At 32.4% G+C, this 26,829-nt stretch overlaps 1 protein-coding gene across 1 annotated transcript in view; it reads left to right on the forward strand.

The window, feature by feature from the left end:
- DST (dystonin) overlaps window positions 1-26,829 on the forward strand; it is a 575,913-nt gene that overhangs the window by 492,847 nt on the left and 56,237 nt on the right. The window contains 11 exon segments of the mRNA XM_031964703.1: window positions 108-267; window positions 1,563-1,889; window positions 2,320-2,404; window positions 3,047-3,288; window positions 4,281-4,487; window positions 13,387-13,506; window positions 13,677-13,784; window positions 18,107-18,325; window positions 22,274-22,477; window positions 24,010-24,241; window positions 25,341-25,567. Of these exon segments, the coding sequence (XP_031820563.1) occupies window positions 108-267; window positions 1,563-1,889; window positions 2,320-2,404; window positions 3,047-3,288; window positions 4,281-4,487; window positions 13,387-13,506; window positions 13,677-13,784; window positions 18,107-18,325; window positions 22,274-22,477; window positions 24,010-24,241; window positions 25,341-25,567 (2,131 nt within the window).

Genomic DNA, 26,829 nt, shown 5'->3' on the forward strand with positions numbered 1-26,829 from the left:
ATTTATACTTGAATTGACTTACATTGAATTCTCAAGACTAAAAATTTACATTGAGCCTGCCACACGTCATCAAAGCATAACTTTAACCTTGCTTGACATTTTTGTAGGAACCGGCAGTTGGAAGGGATCTCCGTGGTAGCACAGCAGTTTCATGAAACATTAGAACCATTGACAGAATGGCTCACAACCACTGAAAAGAAGCTTACAAATTGGGAACCCATAGGAACCCAAGCTTCTAAGCTTGAGGAACAGATTGCCCAGCACAAAGTAAGAAAGAAACCACATAGTAGAAGGAATAATTTTCAGTTTTCTTTCTGATTTTATATTAAGGAACCTCATAAGTTTGCTGAACCATTGACCTATCATAGTATTTGCCAAGACTTGTTCTATCTTCTTTGGTATCCTTTAAAATTATAAACTGTTTCTCTTTCTCTCTGCTCATGTGACCATGAACCTTATTCAGATTTTCATCACCTCTAGCTTGAACTGCTGCAATAATTAATCAAGTACTTGGGTCTCCATCTTTCCCCAGTATGATTCACCCTTCACAGAACTGCCAAAAGAAGCTTCCTAAAACAAAGTCTTGCTTCATCACTCAAAAATCTTCCTTTTTGCCTCTGGGATAAATTACATACTCCTCTGCTTGGTGTTTAAATCAGCCCATCACTATTTGACTCCTGTATTACATTTTTTGAACTTAATTCACATTATTGCTCTGCATACACACATAAATTTAGACCATCTTGGTTTACCTGCTGTTCACCTACCTAAGAATTTTCACCTTCCTCTAGGCTTTTACATAGTTGATCCCTTTTCCTAGAAAGTGTTGCTTTCTCTTAGGAATCCTTCCCTAAATCCCCCAGGTTGTTAGTATTCTGTCCTTCCTCACTTAATCTCATATTTATTGCCTTTTTATATTTTGCATATCTCAGTAGAATATAAGTTTCTTTAGGGTACGCACTTATAAAATGCCTGGATAAAATAGCTGGATTACCTAGTCTGTTCAAGTTAAAAAACATTTACTTACTTTGTGCCAGGCATTGTACCAAGCACTGGGAATATAAGCAAAAATAAAACAATCCCTGTCCTAAAGAGCTTACATTCAAATGTAGGAAGATAAGTAAAAAGGAGCTAAAAGAGCAGTGTATGGTGGGAAGAAATGGTATGGTAGGAAGAATGGTGATGTCTGGAGGGTGAAAAACAAAGGTGTAGGAAATGAAAAAAATATGGTCAACCCAGGACTGTCCTCAAAATGACATTTTTTTGTGAGGAAATCACCAATGAGAGGAGGAGCCATCAGGACTGGAGGGAAGTTCCACATGGAAAAGGCAGTTTGAGGAATTCTGGTGAGATCTGTAGAGTCAAAAGCAAAGTAAGAAGAGGTATTAAAGTCTCTTATATAACTGTCGATAATAAATATATGTTGGACTTTATTAAATGTTTTATGCAGAATTTAAATTCCTTTAACATTTTATTATTTGGTTATATTTCTGTTTTCATTGTTTATTTGTTCTTTTTTTTTGTTATCTCTATTTTCTTTTCTTTTTTTAAACTTCACTTAGGCCTTAGAAGATGACATCATCAATCACAATAAAACTTTACATCAGGCTCTTAGCATTGGCCAGTCTTTAAAGATTTTGAGCTCCAGGGAGGATAAAGATATGTTGCAGGAAAAACTAGACTTCTTTCAAGTTTGGTACATTGAGATTCAAGGAAAAAGTCACATCAAGTCTGAGCTACTCCAGCAGGCCTTTTCTAATGCTCAGATTTTTGGTGAAGATGAAGTGGAATTGATAACCTGGCTGAATGAAGTTCATGACAAACTCAGCAAATTGTCAATCCAAGATTACAACATTCATGGGCTATCAAAGCAACAATCTGAACTTCTGGTATTTTGTTTTGTTTTGTTTTTTCTTTTTTAATTCATTTAATTTCCTGTTTCCATTATTTCTGTTGTTATTTTATTTTATATTTCTTTCTGATTCTTATGAATATATTTACATATGGACATGTGTATATATATATATATATGTATATATATATATATATTTTATGAACGCAGTACAAATGGTTATTACATCATTGAAATAAGGGTTGTATAACAAAAGGATTATAACAAATTATGGGGTAGAGTGTTACTTATGGTGGATTAAACCAAACCAATGAAAAGGTGGTCATGAAAAAAGGAAAAAACAAGCCACCATCATGAATTATACTTTTTAAATGTGTGAATTATTATTATTGTTCTCTGAGAGGAACTAAAGTTTACTTTGTGTTTAAATTTTTTCCCAAATTAAAATGGTGCTTGCTTGTCTTTAGGCTCTACAAGAAGACATCCTGCTCAGGAAACAAAATGTTGATCAGGCATTGCAGAATGGTTTAGAGCTCCTGAAACAAGCAACAGGTGAGAATTTTAATGAAACAGACAAAAGGGCAGTTACCATTTTTCTAGGGCTCAGTAGAAGATTTGAGGGGAAAAATAAGATTAGATTTTTTGATACTGGACCCACTTTAAAATCCCCCACCTCTCTTTTTTGATGAATACTATTGTGAAGATAGTTGTTCCATACAAGAGCATGGGTCAGAGATTTTTTTTTTTTTACTTTAGTTTGGTCAATAAAAGTTAGAAAAAGGTTTTTATTTATGTATACTTGAACCTTCTAAAGAAAATTACTCAGATATATCTCAGTGAGTTGATAATAATGTAGTAAAATCTAAACTTCTATTATAACTATATACTGGTTATAGGAAAGTTAGTCTTTGATAATGAGTTTCTTTCTGCATCAAGTATATTTCTATTCTTCCTATCAATCCTTAATGGGTTTGGCATTTGAATTTTTAATCAACCATTTCATACTGAGAAAATCCTGCATTAAAAGGAGTCGTTTAATAAAGGCTTATATTTGGTTGAAGTTCATATACATCTTTATAGAGTAAAGGAAAAAAAAAAACCTTCCCAGTAATTTCATCAACACTAGAAGATCTTGGAAGAGCCTTTTTTCCCCTGTTTTATTTTACAAGAAATAATATACCTTTGAATTTGTAGGTGATGAAGTCTTGATAATTCAAGATAAATTGGAAGGTATTAAAGCAAGGTACAAAGACATAACTAAGTTGAGTTCTGATGTATCTAAGACTCTGGAGCAGGCCTTGAAGCTTTCAGGAAAGCTACAGTCCACTCATGAAGAACTTTGTTCATGGCTTGACAAAGTAGAATTGGAATTACTTTCATATGAAACTCAGGACGTGAAAGGAGAAGAATTAAGCCAAGCCCAAGAAAGACAAAAAGTATGTTTAATTCATATATGGTTTGGGTTTTTTTGCCTATTATCTTTTACATATTTGCTTAGTAATGAACTAAAAGTTATCTGGCTTAGTTAATGATATGCCTCCTGGAAAGAAAAATGCACAAACTGGCAGTAGACCAACTGTCTAAACATTCAGAGGCCTGGATTCAGGATAGTTCTTTTTAGTGTCATATGGTACACTTAAAAGTTTGGAGATGAATTTTAATAATAGTACAAGAGAAGAAGACTTACATGTTAACTCCTATCCAGTAAGATGTTTAATGCTGATAAACTTCAAAATGTTTAGTAATCTGTTATGTGAGATTTCAGCAAAGATGGTCATTTCCTTTTGTAGAAATTCCCTGTATTAAAAAAAAATATCCAGCACTATTAATCTGAAGCTAATAAAAATGCCTTTGGGGATTCTAAACAATATCCCCAATGAAATAGATTTTTGGTAGACCAGGCTTCTTGTCAAAGATGCTGGCTGTGACTTTTTTTCCTGTTCCTGAAGGCACGGTCTCCTGGAAGTAAAAAGAAGACATAATTAATGAGTCTTCCCTTGAATATGATTTTATTTGGATTATTGGATGAATTTGAGCTCATTTTCTTCTTAATTTGTCAGTGATCAACTAATGGAGAAATACTTCCACGATATCAAGAATATGTTACTGTACTTCTTTTGGGTTCCTAAGTTAAACACTGACAATTTATAATTTTTCATTGAATTTTAAAGAATTAAGGGATCCTATACTAGCAGAGGGAATACATTTGAATACCACTCAATAGAAGCTTCTCTTAAGAATTCTGATTTTCTTTCTCACAGCTTTCAGTAACAAAAGCTAACGTTATTGAAGTTAAATTGAGTGATATGAGCATAGCAAATAGCAGGCCTACAAAATTCTTCAGTCTCACAGAATAGAGTGGAAACATGTGGAAACTATGTTAGTTTAGGCCAAATATTTGTATATTTAGCTTGTATTCCCTTTTCAGGAATTGAAAAAAGAAGCCAAGAGCTATAAAGAATTAGTAGATGCTCTTAATGAAGTCAGTAGTGCCCTGTTGGAACTGGTGCCATGGAGAGCAAGAGAAGGACTGGACAAAATGGTGACAGAGGACAATGAACGCTACAGATTAGTAACTGACACCTTAGCTCAGAAGGTGGAAGAAATTGATGCAGCTATACTGAGATCCCAGCAGGTATCTGTAGAAAATGTTATTTGGGCAATAACAAAAGTGTCCCCTGGAGCTTCTTCTTGTACAAAGGTTTCAGTTAATATTTCCATTTATTTGTTATGCGTCAATAGCAAAAGGAGGGTGGATTTAAAAAGAATTTGACTTAGCTACTCAGACATCAGAATGCCATAACAAAGCTAATCTGTACATTGTTGCAGCCATCTGTCTCATTGTTGAGGAGTTTATCCTTTCTGACACAGAATCTGGAAAAATCAACCCAGCTTTTCAAATCCCATACTATTTGTCTGTGTGCACTGTTAACTTTAAGCTTTTCATTCTCAAAATGCAATTGCTTTTGGAGAAAACTTAGAATATATGATTTAACCTTTCATTTACATGCAGAATTTGCAAAGAAATTCCTCCCCAAAAGAATGGAAATTGATGCATTGATGTGACTTTTTTTTTTTTTTTTTTTGCCAGAAAGGGCTATGGGGGGGGAGGGGGGATAGGAAAGGGAGTGAAAATTTAGAATCATTTCTGATCTGTTTGGAAAGCGATTCTGTAAAGGCATCTAGAGATCCAATTTATGAGCATTTAATAGTCCTCAGATGCTCCCAGGTAGTAGTGTCTCTAGAGAACGATAGGTGAGCAGGACCTTTGAAAGATAAGCAATTTCTAAATGTTTTTATGAATTTTTATTGGATTCTCTGTGAATGTTTACATTGTCATCAGACTCTTACAAATATTTTTTGTGGGAGCCAGAATGATAATGCAGTGTGCTTAAGAGAAGAGTATGTTCAGAAAATGGACATTGAAGCTTTTGCTAACATTTTAAGATTTTGTTTTCTGGGCACTTCCTTTCCAAGCCACTGGAATCTTATCTTAGCTAAACTGGCCAAATGAAAAAAAAAAGGAAAAGCTGGATTAATTTTGCAGAGAGATGGAACTTATTTTCTACAACTGACACATAAAAATCAATGCAAACAACACTCACTTGAAGGAACGGATTTCCCTGCACTGAGGGCTAGAGGTGATTAGCTTAAAACCAATGAGGGTAATGGGAAGTGAGTTTGAAATCATATTTTTTACATCAGCACCATAGAATTTTGAGTTGGTTGGGGTTTTAAGAGCTTATCCCCTCCTAATTTGGTCTGGAATTTGATGATTAGAGGGGAAAAGTAACTGAAAAATTAAAAAAAAATTACATAGATAATAAAACAGTATGATGGATTCAAATCCAGGCAGGACTTCTGACTCAAAGCCAAGTGTGTTTTTAGCTGTAATATGCTGCCTTGGTTATTGAAAATCAACAAAAAATTAAGGTATTATTCAACTTAGAAAGCAAAAAATATGTTTGGGGATTAAACACTTTATAAAAATATACCTCCCTCTAATATGTTAGGGTTTGGAGATTAAATTCTGAAGTAAAAAAGTACTATTTAATAAAACTTCTAATTTCTTGGTTTTTAAAACTTTGCCCATATTTGTAGTGTTAGTTCTAAATCCCTAATTTAATATTTCTTTGGAATATAACTGACTTTAGATTCTCAAAGCCTCTACCTATAGAGAACAAGCTCTGTAAAGTTTTCTTAAGATTGAAAAGTTTTTGAATATGAGTGTGCCTAATGATCAGACAGATGAAACCTCTTGTCTAGAAAAATTTGGAGACACTTATTATCAGGTTCACTATAACCTGATAATCAAGATGATGAAATTTGGGGCATGTCTACCCTTGAAGATTGTTGATTTAGAGGAGTTATCTTCATTAATAGAAGGAGTATTAAGATAGGGGAAAAAAAGAGCTTTTGTGTTAGTGTTAGAAAGTTTAAATAAATTATTTGTCTTTTCTTATTTACTGTAGATTTTGCCAAAAATTATTCTTAAGTTGTAAATTCCAAGATATCAAGATAGTTTTTGAAAATAAAGTTTTTAAAATATACATACATATTTTCAAAAAGTTATGTTATTTTGGATTAACTATGCAACTGTGAACAAAATTACTTTTTTTAAAAGGCTAAAATAATTGATTTGTTTAATGCAAGATTGTAAAAAGCTGAGAAGAGAATTTTTTATTTCTTTTCCAAGGGTCTCTAGGTTTGGGGAAATTGATAGGAGAAAATGGTTTAAATAGCATCTGAATGGAATTACTCATTGGATGGATAAACTTAACCCTGGGTTTGTGGAAGACCATTTGTATTAGACAGAAGACAAATATTTTTGCTTGAATAATGAACCAAATTTGTACATGGAATATAATTTTTTTTAGCTTCTTGACTCCTTATCAGTTTCAGCTCTTTGATCAGTGTGCTATTGTTGCTGGAAAATCATACTGTGGAAAATAATTTTTTAGGGATTAAAAAGCATAATTTACTGAAAAGAGAATGAGGATTACATAATAGAATCATGTATTTGGTATAAGTCAACTAATTAGCTAAAGAGTCTTATTTAGCAGATTTACAAAAGTTCTTATTCTGAAAATATTTCTAAAGATAATTATCTGAATGGGGGCAAAATAATATAAATAATGGTAGAGAGATTTCTAGAAATATCTGCTTCTTCCTATGCTCTTAGGGCAGGTATCATTATCTGAGCCTAGGAAATGTAAGCAATTTTATATTCAAAACCAAAACAAAATAAGACACTCTTTGTTTTCCTGTTTCTTTCATTGCAAATTTTAACCAAATAGGCTATGTGGAATAGAGGAGGGCCATTTTTCCTTGAAGGATGAACAAAAAAGAACCCAGTTTATAAAGCCACAGTTCTCTTAAGATGATGGTTTGTTTATTACCTGCAAAATGGTATGTACTTCATAGGCTTCAGAAATCCTGGATACAGTTTTTTTTCCATGATCAGTTTATTTATATAACTTCAAAGTAACTCTAAATATAATCCTCAAAGGTAGTGGTCCTTGAACTGAATTTTAATAAACAGGGCAAATAGCATATTACATCTCTGGTCATCAGACTTGTAATAAAAGTGTGAAGTAAAAATGTAGATGTATGAGCTAGAGAGATCTTGGGTTCAATTCTCAGCTTTGTTTCTTACTACAGTGTGACAATTGGCAGATTTCTTTCCTTTCCTGAACCATAGATTCCTTACCTAGTTAGCTTCCTTCTCTCAATCACTTATTATTCTATGAAAAATTCATATTGATATATCTGAAGGGAATAGAGTAAAACTTCAAGGCATTCAAGGAAAGAGAGATTTAATTTGATTCAGAAGTGAGAGTGAAAGTAGATTATGTTAATAATAAAAAACAAAGAGGAAGGAAATTCTAATGAAAATAAAGAAATAAAAGCTTTGACTAAAGGAAAAGGAAGTTAAAAGGATGTCCTGTCCTGACGTAAATGTACCTGTAAACACTAGAAGATTAATGGATCTATAGTTCTCTTCAAATTTGTTTATTTAAAGAAATTATTTGGGGGATAAATGTTAAAGTGATTAACAAAATTGAGAGGAAATGTTGACTGAGAATCTTTGAATATATTCTGTAACATGAAAGCATGCTTGTTTCTTCTTTTCTATTTTAAATTCTTAGTTATATTTAGATCCATTTTTATCCATTTTGCCTCTGAAACTCTGAACTCAGGGGGCATAAAATAATTTTGTGGGAGAAATTAATATTTAGGTATTGTAGTATTTTAAGAATCAACTGTAAGTTTTTAGCTATATCAACTTTAGGTATTTCACTGTATATCAGTTTTTTATTTTCACTTAACTATTTACATAATACTAAGGTTAGTTATAACAACCTACCAGAAATAAATTAGCTTTTGTCTTTCACAAATAGAATAAATAAATTATAAAATGATCTTTAAAATAATTTCTCAAGGTGCCACTTCAGATGTTGAGATAATTTACTTTTCATTTAAAATATTTATGTCCATCTATTTAATTAAATAATTTGAGCATTTGGGAAAGATGAGGCCAGACTTAAAAAAAGTTTTAAATTCTTTTTAGAGATTAATGGACTTAAAAAAATCTGTGAATAAAAAACAAATGATGTGATGACCTAAAAGGTCAATGTGAACTTAGGCAGTTAATAGAATGATAGTATTAAAATGATGTGGATATAATAGTTCTACTGTGCTCTGCCAGTTAAGTCAATCAGTCACCCATTAAGTATTTGTTAACCACCTGATTTATACTGTGCTTAGTGTTGGGGATATAGAGAATGACTTAAAAATAATTCATGACTTTGAGAATCTTACAATCTAGTTGGGAGAGAGTCAAAATGAAAACAATTATGTACAAATGAACTATATGCAGAATAAATAAGAAATAATTTATGAAGGGAAGGCTCTAGAATTAAGAGGGATCAGGAAAGGGTACTTGTAGAAAACAGGATTTTAGCTGGGACTTGAAGTAAGCCCAGAGAAACCAGAAAATGCAGATGGTGAGAGCATTCTTGATATATGGGCAACAGCCAATGAAAATGCCTGGAGTTTTGAGATGTAGTGTCTTGTTGGAAGAACAGCAAAGAATCCAGTGTAATTGGATTGAGGAATAGATCGGGGGAGGAGATAAGGAATATAATGAGATGTAAGAACACTGGAAAGTTTGGGGTAGGCTATGAAATATTTTCAGTGCCAAACAGAAGATTTTTGTATTTTATCCTTTTGTCCTTAGAGGTGACAGGGAGCCACTGGATTTTATTAGGGGAGTAGAGTTGGTGAGACCTATGTTTTAGAAAATCACTTTGTAGATTGGAATGGAGAGAAGAGACTTGTATCAAGCTTATCCTGTTCCTACCACCACCAGCATATGTTATATCCAATTTGGGGTGACTTATTTTAGGAAGAATCTTTACAAACTGAATCCTATAAAATATTAGCTGCCTTGCTGTGGAATTAGGTCACTCTGGATTTTCAAAGAATGTTAGAGAGCATGACAAGATCTGGGAAGTTCTTCAATGCTAAATGCCTTCAACTAGGATTTAGGTATAGAAAATATAACATCGTGAGTATGTTCAACATACTCTGCTGCCTTTGAAGAATTGCTTAATAGAAGTGGTATCAAGGAGATGACAAAAAACAGAGGTATATTGGTCATGTAGTGACAATGAGGGAATAATCTGTGAACTTTACAAGAGATATTGGCCTTCAGCATATAGGGTAGATATTCTCTGGAGAATTTATAGGAGGACATATAAATACAAGGATCACAGAGGAGAAGTCATGGATGAGTTACTCAATTAGGATCACACCATGGAGATCATAGATCTATCAAAGTGTTGAGAAGTTTTAGGGTGCACAGAGGAGAACAGTGAGGAAGGTGAGTGAATCCAAAACCATGTTAATTGGAATTGTTGAAGGACACAGAAATATTTTATCTTGAGAAGAATTTGTATCGATGATGTTGGTGGAGTGGGTGATTATTCTATAGGTTGAAGTTGGACTAGGTCACTTTCAATGATTATCTAAATCCATGATTTTAATTCACCAACAGTTTCTTATCATTGAGAGAAATATTGCTCACATTAAAAAAAAGACTCATTCATTTGATCTATTAGGAGGAACATAGGTTCACAAGTCACACAAAGGAAGTCATATATTCTAAAATAGTTGTTTTTATATGAATTATATAAATTAGACACCATTCCACATTGCAATCTTTCTCTTTACCAGCTATGGCTTCCATAATTTAATGTAGTATGTGGTAATTTAGTTAGCATTTCCCCCAGTATAGGTAGAAAGGGTGTGGTTGTTTTTTAAATTACCATCTATTTGAGCATTTTTTTTCTCTACAACCAATAATTGGTTTAGCAAAAGTAATATTTTTTTTTTTGCCTTCAGCCTTCTATTTGTGGGCAGTTTGGATTATATTACTTTATCATTCTTGGCATTTTCTTATCATGTTGCCTTGTCAAAGCTAGCTTATTATTAAATAAGAATTAACCCTTTAGAGCTTAATGTTATTAAGACCCCAAGATACAGTAATACTAAAAATCACAGGGCAATAATAACAGATTTTAGAAAAGTTTTCTTTTAATTTTTTTAGAAAGAACTAATATACCTGAGATTTGACATGAAAGGGAATAATAGAATTACATTGTGAAATTGCCCATGTCTGTATACACATGTATATATTTTTATCATACCTTGCCCTAAAGAAAATGTAACCATTTTGAAGCTCATGTTACTGTTGTCATGGGTCTATATTTTTATCTCCTCCTGCAGCTCATTTTATCTTATAATAGTAATCACTTAATAAATGGATAATAGATTTGTAATTGGAAAGTTCTGTCTTTTCTCTAAAAGTGACTTGTCTACTATCATTTAAGGAGTAAATTGAAGAGTCCTGATTCTAACTCAAGTCCCCCTACATTCATATTTTTTTTCTGCTGTACCATTCTTTGCATTGTACCATCTACATTTAACTGCTTATTAAAAACATCTTTCATTTTCTATAGGGACAGCAAATAAACAATTTGATTTAAAGCTATTAATATCAAAATGATTTGTGAGTTACCCTAAGTTAGGATGTTTCCAGTGAGAGTCTATGGTCCATTCCAGAGTCTAAATTGTTTCTAGTTTTTCCTTTTGGTTTTTCTGAAGCATTCTATTCGTAGGCATTGTATATAGAGTATTAGTTTTTTGGGGAAGTTAAAGCAGAAAATCAGCTCTCTACTACCAAATAAAGTATAACATAATGAGAGGCAAGCAGAAATAAATGTGAACATGAATAAAATAAAAAAGTAGAAACTTTAAAACATAAACATTTATTTTAAAAAAGTGCTTTAATTGAAAATAGAATAAAACTTAAAAGATATGTTCACATTTCTTAACAACTACTCCAGATTTGAATTTAGGAAGATGGGTTTTTCCTAGATCCAAGCTAGGCACAAAGTCCACTGTCATCTGTTCAGCAGTATGTATCACTGTAGTAAGTCTTTATGCCAGAAGGTTTTCAGTCTGATCATTGCTTTTTGGCTTATGGAGATGGATAGAGAAAGTTCATCACCTAAGTTGGTAGAGGAAGTACTCACATAAGTAAAACCATTTAATGTAAAAGTATTAAAATAATTAAATGTCATCATATTGGTCATGATTCATTTGTGAAAATTAATCAAGAGTTTTGAAAACAGGATATGTTAGCTATATTTCCTATCTTAATCTTGAGTCTTCAACATATTTGACATATATATATTCTTCTGTATTTATCAGTCATTGATAACCAACAAGTTGAAGTGTAAATTTCACAAATCATAAGGTGAATAAGTTTAAAAAAGAATAGTAAACTTAAGGTTTTGTGAAAAAAATCAGAAAACAAAAGATTCTCCTTAGATTAAAATAGTTTTACATGTTAAACTGACTTGAAGTTGATTAAAAAGGAAAACCTAAAACTGATGAAAGAATGAAACAGGTAATCATTATGCTTGTTTTCAGTACTGTATTATATTTTCATTTCCAAAATTGTTACTTAGTTACTTTGAGCACATTAAAGTTTTATTGTTAATAATACTTACAGATATAATACTTACTGTAATAATACTTACTGATATAATACTTACTGATATAATACTTATAATACTTACTGTAATAATACTTACAGATACAGATATTGCTTCCCAATATATGATATTGTTGGTGCATCATAGCATCGTGTTCCATTTACTTCCAGTGGAATGCATCTTTAATTTTATGATAAAAATTGATGAGAAAATAAGATTCACTGAATGAAAAAAATATGTTGAAAACAAATTTCAAAGGGAGCCACCCATAAGTATAAGTACACAGGGGATAATACATTCTGGTCTTTGGATATTGCACTCATCTTATTTGAAAAATGTGCCTACTTTTGCTAGCAAAGATTTTAATCAGACTCCTAAAAAAGAAAATCATTTATGCCTTTTAAGCCACTATTATGGGTTACTTAAGTACTGTGATAGGCACTTGAGGACAAAATGACAAAAAATATTGCAATATTTACCTTCAGTATAGGGAAACAAACATGTACAGATACAGGCAGATACAAAATGTGTTTAGGTAACTTTTAAAACATCTAAAACAGATATAAGATAACTTATGAGGAGAATGTCCAAACTAGTCTGTTTTTTTGGGGGGGTGAGGGTAGGAAGAAAGACATCAGGAAAAAAAATATCCATCATGCAGAAGGAGATCTTAGAATTAATTTTTAAAGAAATTAAGAGATTCCAAAAGGCAGAGGTAGAAGATGAGGATTACAAACATTGAGAGGTTTTGGTTTTTTTTGACTTCTCTCTGGGTGGGAAAAGGGATATAGGAAGACTGAGAATTTGGAACTCAAAACAAAAACCAAAACAAACAGACCAAACAAAAGAAAACAAACAAAAAAAAAACCTCCCACAACCAAGCATGAGAGAGAAAGCCAGAGCCAATGGTGTAAAAACAGGAATGTCATATATGCGGAATGACAAATCAGTCTGTATAGTGATATAGTCTAACATAAACTGCATGGAGAGAGCAATAGACTATAAGAAGCTAGAAAGGTTGGGTAGAGCTATACTAGAAAGAACTTTATGTGTTAAACAGGGGAGTTTAGTTTTCCCCCAGAGGTAATAGGGACTGAGGATTATTGAATAGGGGGGTTGTTATGTTTAGACCTGAACTTTAGGGAAATCACTTTAGCAGCTCTGAAAAGGATAGATTACAATGAGAAGAGACTTAAAACATAGGGATTAATTAGTACATCATCATAGTTTAGTCAGGAAATGATGAAGGACTGAACTAAGATGTTACTTTTGTGAATGAAGAGAAGGGGGCATGTGCCTGTGGTGGTATGGAGAAAGAAACAATGCTTTGCTTATACAACTCTAAAGAAATTACCAACCATTATTTGATCTTTCAATATGCTGAATTTGATTTTTGCCTTACTGAATAAATTATAAGAAAATTTCATTAAAACATAACTTGTTGAAGTAATTTGTGTTTCCCTGATTTAGTTTGATCAAGCTGCTGATGCTGAATTATCCTGGATTGCAGAAACTGAAAAGAAACTTAGGTCTCTGGGTGATATTAGACTTGAGCAAGACCAGACCTCTGCTCAGCTTCAAGTTCAAAAGGTAAAGAAATATGTTTCTAACTATCATTTTAATTACCATCTAGAAAATAAACTTCCCTGTAATTAGATTTTCAATATATGCTAGTGATATTCAGGAGTTAACCTGACTTGTGTTTTTCTGGTCATTATTTTTAGTAAACCCCTACACCCTTTTTTTTCTTCCTATGCCAGGCATTCACCATGGATATTTTGAGACACAAGGATATTATCGATGAACTTGTTAAATCTGGGGATAAAATCATGAGCAGTTGCAGTGAAGAAGAGAAAAAGTCAATGAAGGTAAACTCATAGAACATGGTATCGTAGCTTAATAAAAAAATGTATGGAACCTTCAGCAATATCAATCCATTTCTTTTTATGTTACCACCAGTAAAGTAAGTAAACTCTTTTATGTCAAATTATATTTTAAATCTAGCAAATGGACAGAAAGATTTTTAAAAAGCATTATGAATTTTTGCTCCCTCTTTTAGAAGCATAGTTCCTACTTGAAGACTTGAGTTTCTAACTGGTGATGTTTCTTGTTTTTTATAGTTAAGGGGAGTTGAGTATTTTGAGCAAAAGTATCATCAGAAATTTATCTTTTCAATAACATGGAAAAGCTTTGTGAGGAACATATTCATACTCTGGTTTTTTAATAACAATGAAGTATTCAGACATATTTACATAGGTCCAGTCAACTGAATGCTTAGAGAAGGATGCCCTTTATCCTTTAGTGATTGTTCTTTTTAAATAAAAAAGAAAGTTATTTATCAAAAAGTGGATCACAAAATTGGCCCCCAAGTATGTTTAAAACTTACATTTAGCTAAAATAAAATAATATTTGGATGGTCTGAAAAAAATAAGTATTGTAGTTCTTCTGGCAAAATAATACTGAAAAAAAATTAACAAATCTTTAAAATTAGACTTTCTCTGTTATATTTATCTTCTTTTGATAAATTTATATAACAGAATAATCCATAGACATTTATTGTATTATCTTGTGCCTTCCTATTCAAAACAAAGATTCCCCTGCCCCCCACTTTAAAAAAAAATTAGATCTGCCTTTTGTTCTTTTAAACATTCCTAATTTACTTTATTTTAATTATTTTTTCCCTGCGAGGCAGTTGGGGTTAAGTGACTTGCCCAGCGTCATAGAGCTAGTAAGTGTTAAATAATCTGAGACAAGATTTTGTTTCTCCTGACACCAGGGCCAGTGCACTATCTACTGTACTATCCTTTGTTCTTTTAAAGTTTCAGTTACAGTATTTTAAAATCTCTTCAAGGAAAGGATCGAAGGGTCTTGACTTGTAAATTTTCTGTAATTTCCCTTAGTAAATAGTGCTACATATTTGAGTCCTGGTTCTAAGAAATAGAGTACTTATGGTCATATCCCTTATCTGTGAAATTATTTCTTGCCTTAACTATTCTATAGGATGAGCAAGGATCAAACAAGGTCATAATGTGAAAATACTTCAGAAATTTAAAAAATACTTTACAAAAATAATTATTTGTTCATAACTTTTGGTATTATTATTTCTGTAGAAAAACTTTAAATAACATTTTATATCATGACTTTATTCAAAATATTGCATAATGGATAAGGGACCAGGTTCACGGCCCCGTTTTAAGTTTTAATTCTGTTAATGTATTTTATACGACCCTGAGCAAGTTACTTAAATGCCTAGTGATTTAGACCACTCTCTAAGTTATAGGGAGGATAGCAGAAATGAATTCCTCACCTGGGAGTTTCCTATGTGAATTAAATTTTAAGGTTTATTCATATACCTATCTCTATAGTTACATGAGAAGAGGCAGTTTGCTATAATAATTAAAAACGTAGTCTTCTAGTACAAAAGATCTAAGTTCAAGTCTCCCCTCTGACAAATATATGCAGCGTGACCCTAAGCAAATCATTGAATTCCTTGGTGATCAAGGCAATTCTATATAAGCAGAAGAAAAGATGCTGATTTACAATGGTAGAGGAAGTTTAGTCATTATAGTTTTCTTTATAAATAAAATAACAAATCTAGGCCCTGTCGTGATCATTTTATCACATCTTTTTTTAAGTCTTTAGATTCCTCCTCAGGCTAGTGACTTGTTTTAAAAGTAGAAATTTATTTTTTTTAGTTTTTGTTTAAAAATTTAACTTTAGGAAAGAGCATGAATAAATCAACCTATTGGCAATGAAAGTATTATTTCCTTCTATAAAACATCCATCATTTCCACTTTCTAGATTATTATGGGATTTATTCTGGCCTTCTAATATGTTCTAAGGTATAGATCAGAATTTGAATTGAAATCCACTTTATGTCTAACAATAGCACAGAAAGTTTTTCATGGGGGAAAGTCAGTAGCCAGATGTCTTATTTTGAGTTTTGTTTCTTTAAAAAATGCATTGAGGGGCAGCTAGGTGGCACAATGGATAGAGCACCAACCCTGAAGTCAAGAGGACCTCAGTTCAAATTTGATCTCAGATATTTAACACTTCTAGCTGTGTGATTCTAAGGAAATCACTTAATTAACCCAGTTGCCTAAGCAAAAGCAAGCAAGCAAACAAACAAACGAATGAATGAATGAATAAATAAGAAAATAAACATTCATTGAAGCAGTGCTCACTCACTATTTGTCTTAAAAACTGATATATTTCATAAGAAGCAGTATATGCTGCTGTAGGTGTTTAATGACATAATTTTCTAGGCCTATAAGTGATTTTTTTGAAATATGAAAGGAAGATTTTCAAATAATTTATTTCAATATTTTTAAGCACCTTAGTCAGTCAATATTACGTGTCAGTATATGCCAGACACTGGGCTCAGTGTGGGCGATACAAAAAGAATAAAAGAGGAGAAACAACAAGCAAATAAATGCGTACAAGGAAGATAAATAAAAAATAATTAAATGCCTTCACTAGAATTAAGAGAGATTGGAAAAATCCTCCTTTAGAAGGTAGAATTTTGCATGGGACTTAAAGAAAGTCAAGTAAGTCAGTAGATGGAGTTGAGGAGAGAGTGTGTTTCAGGTATGGAAAACAGTCAGAAGAAATAATCAGGGCAGAGAAATGGAATGCCTTATTTGTTGGAACAACTGGGGGAGCATTGTATGTAGTGGGGGAGAATGATATAAAAAAGTCAGGAAAGGTAAAAGGAGACTAGGTTATGAGAGACTTTGGATCCCAAACAAAGAAATTTGTATTTGTTGGTATAGAGGGTGTTGTTTTTTTAGAGCTTATAAAGAATAGTGGTGGATTTATAAAGAATAGGGGGGATGGCATAGTCAGACCTATGCTTTAGGAAAATCATTTTGGTGGAAAATCATTTGTGGAGTGGATTTGAATAGGAAGAGACTTAAAGCAGGAAGACTGACTAGCAGGCTTTTGCAGTAGATGAGGTTTGAGATAGGGGCCTGTGCCAAAATGGTGGCAGTATCAGAAGAGAGGAAGGAGTATATTTCAGAGATGTGGTAAAGATAAAATTGATGAATGATGAAATGAAAAAAGGAGAGGGGAAAAGGAGAAGGGAAGCAGAGGGGGAGAGAGGGGGAAAAGGGAAGAGGGAAGGGAAAAAAAGAGGGAGGGAGGAAGGGAGAAAGAGAGATTACCTTTTATATTAATAGGGAAGGTGATGATGGGGAGGTTTTAGGGGAAAGATAAGTTCTCTTTTTGACATTTTTAATTTAAGATATGTCATGGACATTCAGTTTGAGATGTCTGAAAGGTAGGAAAGCAAGGTTAAAGGTTAACTGGAAGATTGGGCCACATTAGGTTGATTATTGAGCATAGAAATAAAATTTAAGAGTTTGTGCTAGTACCTCAAGATAAAGAGATATCATTACCTATTTATAACAGCTAAAGCATATTAAATCTTTTTTCTTTCAAGTTTACAGTCTCATGAGGGTGGTACTAAAAAAAATAAAGCATATACATAAAGACAGAAGGGGAGAATGTAATGAAATTAAATACGATGATGTGCTTTGGGATATTTGTAAAGTGAAATCGTGATTTCATCACAAACAAACAAAAAACAACAATAGCAATAAAAGTCAACCAACCATCCTATCCCTTTCAACCCCCCCCCCCAAACTATGAATAATACCATTAGCGTAATTACTTCTAAGTATGAATTATATCCACAAAAGAATAGAAATGGCAGAGGAGTAGATGTGTGCTTCATGGAGAATGGTCCAATTTTTGTTGGAAGACAATGTAATGTAGAAGAGAACTAGGGTTACAGCGAGCATGAGAATAAGACTAGAAGAAAGTGATTTGGGACCAGATTAGAGTGTATCTTGAATTCAATTTTTCAGGTTTGCAAAACACCTGGCCATCTTCCTTAAAAAGACACTTGGCACATATAGTTGAAAGCACTCAATTTGGAGTTAGAATTCTTAGGCTGGAACAGATTTTTGCCTCTTAATCTATGTATGAACTTGGACAAATAAATAATTTTTTTCTGAGTCAAAGGCTCTTCTATAAATCAAGGATGTTAAACTGTATAATAACTAAAGTATTTCTAATTTTAAAATATTACATCACAAATTAAATATGAATTCTGTTTTACTAAGTAAAAAACTCCCAATTATCTAAGTCTTGGCCAATTAAATAATTTCATAATTTTGTTTTCTAGAAAAAATTGCATAATGTATTGAAAAACTATGATGATATCTGCCAAATCAACTCAGAACGGTACCTTCAACTGGAACAGGCACAATCTCTGGTCAACCAATTTTGGGAAACATATGAAGAACTGTGGCCATGGCTGACAGAAATACAAAGGGTCATATCTCAGCTCCCAGCTCCAGCTCTTGAATATGAAACTTTAAAACAACAGCAAGAAGAACATCGGGTAAATTTAGTGTTATTAATAACAATATTGGCAACAACAATATTTATATAGTTCTTAACTATTGCTACACACTATGTTAAATGCTTTACAATTATTATCTCAATTGAGATACTAACAAAGTGGTAGAATATTATTTACTTATCTTTTTAAAGATGATGTTGATTTTTTTATGATGTTTTCTGTCCTGTATCTCCTATATTTTGAAGATATAGATATTCTTGAATTTATGATGATGTATGTGCTCATATTTGTTTGTCTGCTACCTTGTAATAAATATATTGAATTGGGTTGGCATGAGTAGGGTGCTCTCTCTAAATCATTTTAGTGCGGACTTTGTTGATTGGAACGTAAAATAATTCAGGTATTTTAGCAAGAAAAATAAATTTCCATTTTAATGTGTTGGTGAAAATCAAAATTTTTACATAATTTAAAAAAAATTTGTACATAAACATTAATTAGGTCCATCTAGAAAAGTAAGTGAAGATTCGGGTAAAAGAGATGATGATTTGGTAGGGCCATTGAGCTTGGAAATATTTTAAAGGATTATTTTATAATGGTTAAATCTCAGTGTCAAAACAAATTCAAAACAACATTAATGAAAACAAATTTATGGAAAAAAGATGATCAAGATGGATGAAAATAGAGTAGCAGAGTATAAACATTGAATCCACCCGGGAGGAGGAGGGTGTCTTTCTTTCTTGCTCATAGAACTGATAGAAAAGAGAACTTTCTTTGAACCCTCATGCCCTTGAAGAATAATACAGGAAGATAAAATAAACATAAACCCACAAATGATGGTTTAATTTACAAGGCAATAAACTGCCTTGTTTTAAGTTCACTTAAAACTATATCATCTTTCCTTCATAATATTTGGAATATTGTTTGTAAATGCACTTCAATCACCTAGAAATTATGATGGCATAATAGAGTAGGAAGAGAGAGAGATTACTTAAGGAAGAAGGCTGGATAATTTAAATTCTTCAGAATTTAAACTTTGCAAATTCTTGTTGCTTTTTCCAGAATGGGTATGAACTATTTTTCTCTTAAGATCAATTAGGATGACTGTTTTTCTTGAAAAATTAGACTTAGTCTGTTATGTCATACTTTGAAGATATTGCCTTAATTTTATTTGTTTATATTTTTTTTAAAAAAGCTACATCTTAGCAATGAGAATTTTTCCTAGGGAAATAACTTAGAAGGCCTACAATGGATGCAAAGTCCATTTATGGAGATAAGGTATTTGGACAACTGGAAAATAAACATGTTTCAAAAATCACGTATTTTTATTAACTTGATCCTTAATAAGTTTGTTCCCTAGAATAATTTTTGAGAGATAATTACATTGCAAAAATAATGTGGTGTTGGAGAGAGCTGTGGATTTGGTATTGTGGGGGGTCTAAGTGTAACTAATAGCCCTAGCTCCTACTAGTAATATAAATTTGAACAAGATGTTTAATTTTTCAGTCTAAGATTCCTGAAACATCCAATATTATTCCACTAAAGTGGGGATAATATCTTTTATACCTGTTTTTACAAGGTTGTTATAGGACATTAATGACACCATCTATATGAAAAGCATTTTCAGTTTATTATGCACCTGCTATGGACTGAGTACTATGCTACATGCTAGAGATATAAAGAAAGAAAAAAGAAAGCCCTTTCAATTGAGGAGCACACAATTTAATGGGAGAGAAAACATGCAAACCATTATGTATACAGAAGGAAATAATCAAGAGAGAAGCTACTGTAATTGAGAGATACTGGGAAAGATTTTCAGTACAAGGTGAGATTTAAGCTGGGAGAAGCAGGAGAAGCAGCTGAGGAGGGAGAACACATCAGGCGTAGGGGACAGGTAATATTCTTGGAGTAATGAGATGGAGAGTCTTGTGAGATGGAGGGTCTTGTTCAAGGAACAGAGCGGGCAATGTTACTGGATTACAGAGAACTTGCAGTGGACAGAAGGAAAAGTGGCCACGGAAGGTTAGGTTGTTAAAAATCTAGAAAGTTAGTGAGACACATCATGAACCCCAAACAATGGATTTTATATTTGGTTTTCTAAGCTGAAAAGTATAAAGGCAAGTATGAAGCCCCAAATTATCATTAAATTGGAATACATTTTATAGTGGGACTATTTTCTCTATTATCCATACCTCTCTCTCTCTCTCTCTCTCTCTCTCTCTGTCTCTCTCTCATTCCTTTTTTTCTTTTCTTTTCTTTCCTTTCTTTCCCAGTGTCACACAGCCAGGTAGTGTTAAATGTCTGAGGGCAGATTTGAATTCAGGTCCTCCTGACTTCAAGGCTGGTGCTTTACATAAACTTCTTTAAATATTGGAAAAATTAATTGAAGATTGGCTAAAATATATTGAATTGTTATTTAGGCAGTCCTCCAAATTATCTAAACTGTTGACTTTCATTTCAGAATATTCTTAGCATTTGTATAGCATATAGCAATATTATACTCACAGGCTCATAAGATTATAAATATAGAATTCAGAGATAATTTCATTTTATAGTTGAGGTGCAGGGAGAAAAATGACTTTTCTAATGTCACCCAATAGTAACCCTAAGAGATGGGATTTGAACCCATCTTGAAAATCCAGAACCAGGGCCATTTTAATAAGTAGTAACTTTCAAGAAGATACTTTAATTTCTTTCAGGACAGAAAATACTCAACAGATGCATTCATTATACACGATGTAATATAGAATTCTTGCTATAGAAAGTACATCATATGCATCTTTCTTTTCCCTGAAAGTAATCTATTCTGTGGGTTCACATATATACATATACTTTTAGTTACAGGAAAATAATGAGATTTTAAAAAGATTTATTTTTGATTCCAGTCATTTATTTGTATGTGGGTAAGTACCTCTTCTCTTTTTCTTAATGGACTTTCCCCCTGCAACAGAGAAGGGAAAGCAGTCTATTTATATGTTTTAACTCTAGTCTAGAAGACATGGGATTTTATTTCAGCATATTATAAAACTGAATAACTTCTTGATGAAAAAGTATAAAAAGCCAGTATCAAATGAAGTGATTGGGGCTTTTTACAGGACAGCATCTTCTAGTTTCTCTCCTGTTTGAATATGACACTTTTTGAATAGAGATTATTTCATTCATTGTTTTTATATCCTTAGAGTCCAGCATCTGGCAATAGGTATTTGCTGTTTGATTCAAAAATCTAACTGCATTATTCCTGGCACATAATATATACCTAAATACTTGATTTATTGAAAGTATCATCATGAATAACATGAGACAGGTTAAAAGTATGTAGCTCCTTAAATTCCTTTCTTACTTTAAATGACATTCTTTAGTATCCATTCATAGTAATAGCATTTTGTATGAGTGTAATTATTTTGTTTTCTGTAAAACACTTAACTTTTAGGAAGTGTGATATCAAGTTCACTGAATATTTAAGAAAATACAGTAGTTTTTTTTTTAATTTAGCAGTAATTGTTAGAGATAGTCATAGGCATTTCATTGAATTATGCCAAGATGTTAAGTTGACTTAATGAATGAGAGGTGGAATTCCAATAATTGACACAATCCCTGCTTCCATTTGTGAGGTTAAGGTCTTGAGGAAAGGAAGAAACTTCTTCCTTCCCTGAAACTTTTGAGTACATTTTTTTCTTACAACATTAAAAAATGTCAAGGGCAAAAACTTTTGATGGTTTTGGTACAAAGTAGATAACTGGCCTTCCTTATGTCCTTAAGCATTTTATTCTATTTCTAAAAAGGGTTTTCTATTGACTGGGCTTTTCTAAAATTCATTTTAGGATTGTCATTCCCTGGCTGGGAGTTATATGAAACATAATTTATAAAAGGCTTTGTGATGGGAGGGTATTTGTTTAGAATGATTTGCCAGTTGGATGTGTTGGAAGTGAAGACAGCTGTATTGTGGAGGTGTAAGCCTAAGATACTGATAAGTTCTTTGGTTTGTTATAGCAACTGCGAGAGTTGATTGCTGAACACAAGCCTCATATAGATAAGATGAACAAAACTGGGCCCCAGTTACTGGAATTGAGCCCAGGAGAAGGCTTTTTAATCCAAGAGAAATACATGGCAGCTGATACCCTTTACAGTCAAATTAAGGAAGATGTCAAAAAAAGAGCTGTGGCTTTGGATGAAGCCATTTCTCAATCTACCCAGGTAACTATTTACATTAGAAATGCGATTGAATTCCTTTAAACAGTACAGAACGGAAGCACATCATCCTATAGATTTAAGGATAAATTAAGATTTATTCTATTGTATCATCTCCAAATGCTTATATTCTTTGAAGTACATTTCCTTTATTCCAATATTCATGTTTTTTGCTTACTTTCATAGTTAAGAATAATTTTAAGTTACTGATTTTAGTAGTGTGTCTTCAATCATCATCAAAATATTATTCAAAATCTATCACACTTGTATCTATTGTATTAAGTCCTGGAAGACTTTAAATACCATCACTTTTTTAAGAACAGAATTCATATTTTAACAAATAATAATAATAAAAAAGGGTTTCACTCATTTGCTAGAAAGTTGGGTGGAAAAAGTGAAGTAGGAAATACTTTTTTCAAGCTGATGTATTTGAAAAACATCTAAATATATTTATTATTCTATTTTTTATTTTATCTATAATTAGGACATAGTGAAAATATTTTTCTTCAATCATTTATGAGGTTTTCTTTAACCCCGAGTAAAACCCCAAACTAATGAATGGTGAAATATAACTGCACTGAATTGTATGTGGTCAAAATTGATACAAAGTATCCCAAATATTTAATGTCAGAAGTGGTTTGTGAACCATGAATTCCAAAAACTGATTATGAAAAGTTCCTATTCATATCATATATAGACATTAGTGAGCATTTTTTTTAGCCTTTTCCAGGTTGGAAATGCAGAAATGAGGGCATTTCAGCATCTTTTAAAAAGTTCAAAACTGGACATATGTAAACAATCATATATAATGAAATACATTTTTATATAATACCAAAATAATCTATTAATAGAATACCATAAACAACTTGTATAGTAGACATAATTTAATGCTGAATTTATTTTATTCCAGAAATTTATCTTGACAGCAAAATAAACAGGTCAATAAATGACCTCCTAAAAAGCATCATATTTTGTCAATTTCCTTAGTTGATTGTACAAGAGCTTATGATAGTAGAATATAGATATCAAATTCCTTCTTTCTGGATTATATCATTATATATCATATAACTGGAAAAAGTTTAACAAAATAAAAATATAATACAGCATATATGGTGTTAATTTATGAAGTCATTATGTGGCATGAAAGGATCTTTTCTATTTGAGTTTGATACCACTGCCTTAGAATATGTATCCCATTCTCAAAATGGGACAAAAGCAGTGGAAAGCACAGAGTTGCACAATTCGACCTAATAACTTCTCAAGAAATTAACTGAGCAAAGGAAAACATATACATACACAAGCAGTTTTACTTGAATTCTGTAGGGTCATTTTCAGAACATATTAAATTACATAGGGATTCAACTTGAGCTATATCAATCCATGAAATAAGGATGGTTTGCCTTTGTTAAAGTTATTTTTGATTGATTTTTCTTACTGTTTATGTGAGCAAAAAGAACTATAATTGTTTCATATTTAATGTATTCCTGATCATATTCTTTCCATCCAATTTCATTATTTCATGCTCTTTCTTCCAAAAGTTCCATGACAAGATAGATCAGACCCTTGAAAGCTTAAAGCGCATTGTTGAACGCTTGAGACAACCGCCTTCAATCTCAGCTGAGGTTGAGAAGATTAAAGAACAAATCAATGAAAATAAGAATGTATCAGTAGATATGGAGAAACTTCAGCCAGTGTATGAAACACTCAAACAGCGTGGAGAGGATATGATTGCTCGTTCTGAGGGTACTGATAAAGATCTATCTGCCAAAGGTAATACTTTGTAAAACTTGCTATAGTAAAACTCATTTTACAAACAATTTTCTCTTTGGCCATTCAAGAGATTAACAGTCTTTTTACATGGCAAATACTAGTCCTAATATATTATTATCTTGAAAAGGAGGTTTTGGTGAACATTGGGTCCCTGAATACACACAGTTCCAGGGTTTAAATTCTATCATTGTAAAGTCAGATAATAAATCCCAAGAATTTCTCTGCACAAAGACATTGTCTGGATCATTTGGCTAAAATATGGTGCTAATTTGAAAGGTCAGTTTTGAAAATTTATTTCCTTGATATAGTCCATATAGCATTTGGAAAAATTGCCTCGAGTTATATGGTCTGTAGCCATCAAATAAAACTAAATAGTTTGCTTTTAAATATTACTTTTGGTCAGAAGAAAGAGAAGTTAATTTAGATGACCTGACCCCCCCCCCAATCACCCTCCATTTTACCTTTTAAGAAATATTTAATGTAAGCATATTTTATAAGATGGTAAAGAATAGTCTATATTAATTAGATGGCTTTTTGACTTATGTGGCTAAATCTAGCATAGTTTCAAGTAAGCATAGTGGCTTTCTCCTAAAGTAATATAGCATTAGATGTCTATTTGCCCAACCTTGGCTGTCTTTTCATTTTGATCATGTCTTATTCTACTTACTGGCATTTTAGCCAAACTGCTTGTCTTGCTGTCCTTGACATAAAACATTTCATTCTTCCTCTGTATTTGCATGTCATCTACCATACCTGGAATGCATTCATTTCTCAATATGACTTTTAGTATAGAAATAATAGTTTTCTTCAAAGCTTAGCTCAAATACCACTTTCTACATGAAACCATTTCTAATCTCTCTATTAATGCCTCTTCCTTAAAATGCATCAGTTATTTATTGAATTCTGTGACCTAGGGTCTATTGGACCAATTAGGATTCAAGTCCTTGTAGTTTTCCTGGTTCTAGACAAGGTTTTAGACATATAGAGTTTAGTAATTGCTTAATTTGTCTCTTTCACTGTGAGCTTAAATAATGTTACTTTGGAGTTGTTTACAAATTTCTAGCTTATATTTTCAACAAAAAATATCTTTCCTCTATAGCTGTTCAGGATAAACTTGATCAAATGATCCTCATATGGGAGGAAATACACACTTTGGCAGAGGAACGGGAGGCTAAACTACTTGATGTAATGGAACTAGCTGAAAAATTCTGGTGTGATCATATGTCATTAGTAGTTACAACTAAAGATACCCAGGATTTTATCCGGGAGCTGGAAGGACCTGGCATTGATCCCTCAGTAGTGAAACAACAACAAGAAGCAGCAGAGGTAAGATAGTCATGTATGTGTAAAGTAGGAATAATTTAGGGGACTGAATTTGAAAATATTTGAGGAAAAATTACTTGAACTATGAGTTAATATGGCTAACATTTGTAACCAATATTATAAGTTAATATCTGATTTCCCACAGCAATTGATATCACCAACAATTTCAAATTCTGGAAGTGGATATGTTTTACTATGAAAATGATAATGCAACATATTCAGGATACTGGATTTTTGTTCTCTTCTGTCAGTATAATTTTGTAGATTTGTTTTTCCTTTGTCTGATTGCTAACTTTCTGCAACTTATAAACTATAAGATTATGAATTATAAAAGAAACAACATTCAGCTGTGTAATCCAAGTGTATCTGTGTGTTACAATAGATAAAAGAGAACTGTTTAAAAAAAAAGACCCAGAACAGACATGTTATAATTATCTCTCGCCATTTTTCAGTTCTCTTTCATATATTATATTGTGATCTCTTAAAAGGGAGGGATTTTCTTTTGCCTTTTTAAAATGTATACCTAGCATTTAGCCTGGAACATATAGTAAGCACTTAATAAATGTTTATTCCCAGACTCACAATTAACCAAAGGCTATCCATATTTGGTTTTCTATATTCTCCCTTATACTCTGAATTTTGATTACAATTATACACATTCATTTAGTAATGCAAAATTTTTAAAAATATATAACACAAGGCAAATACCAAGGAATTAAAACCATGCAACAAATACTCTTTCTACATACCTCTCCCCCTACTTCCCTGTTGTTATTCAACAGGAGCTGTGTAGAGTTCATTCACAGCAGGAAATGAAAAATCATCATTGGAACCGTATTTCTGTTTGGTTTATCTGTGTAGTATCAGACTAAAGAACCCAAGGAGAATGTCTGGGTTATTGGAACAGCAGCAGCATCGTACTCATGCAGACTTTTTCGTTTTGGTGTAATTGAATGATCATTGAAACTCTGGGCAGATTTTGTGAATGTTTTTCACCTCCCTCATCATTAACATCTTCTAAGTCCATATGGGATACCAGAGCTCAAGTAACAGCTATCGTTTACTTCTATTGTCTCCTGTTCCTCTGGTTCAAATATTCCCAAGTTCCCTCTATCTCAAGAACACATCTAACTTCCTACAAGCATGTGTTGCTAATGCTCCCATCTATCCAAGGTCCATGTAGCCAAGATGTTGCCATCTGTTTCTTTTTGCATATGCTTGTGAGGGTTCAAGGTCCTCTTGTTCACTTTAAATATTTCCATCCA

This window comes from Sarcophilus harrisii, chromosome 4, assembly GCF_902635505.1.
Source record: "Sarcophilus harrisii chromosome 4, mSarHar1.11, whole genome shotgun sequence".
NCBI lineage: Eukaryota > Metazoa > Chordata > Mammalia > Dasyuromorphia > Dasyuridae > Sarcophilus > Sarcophilus harrisii.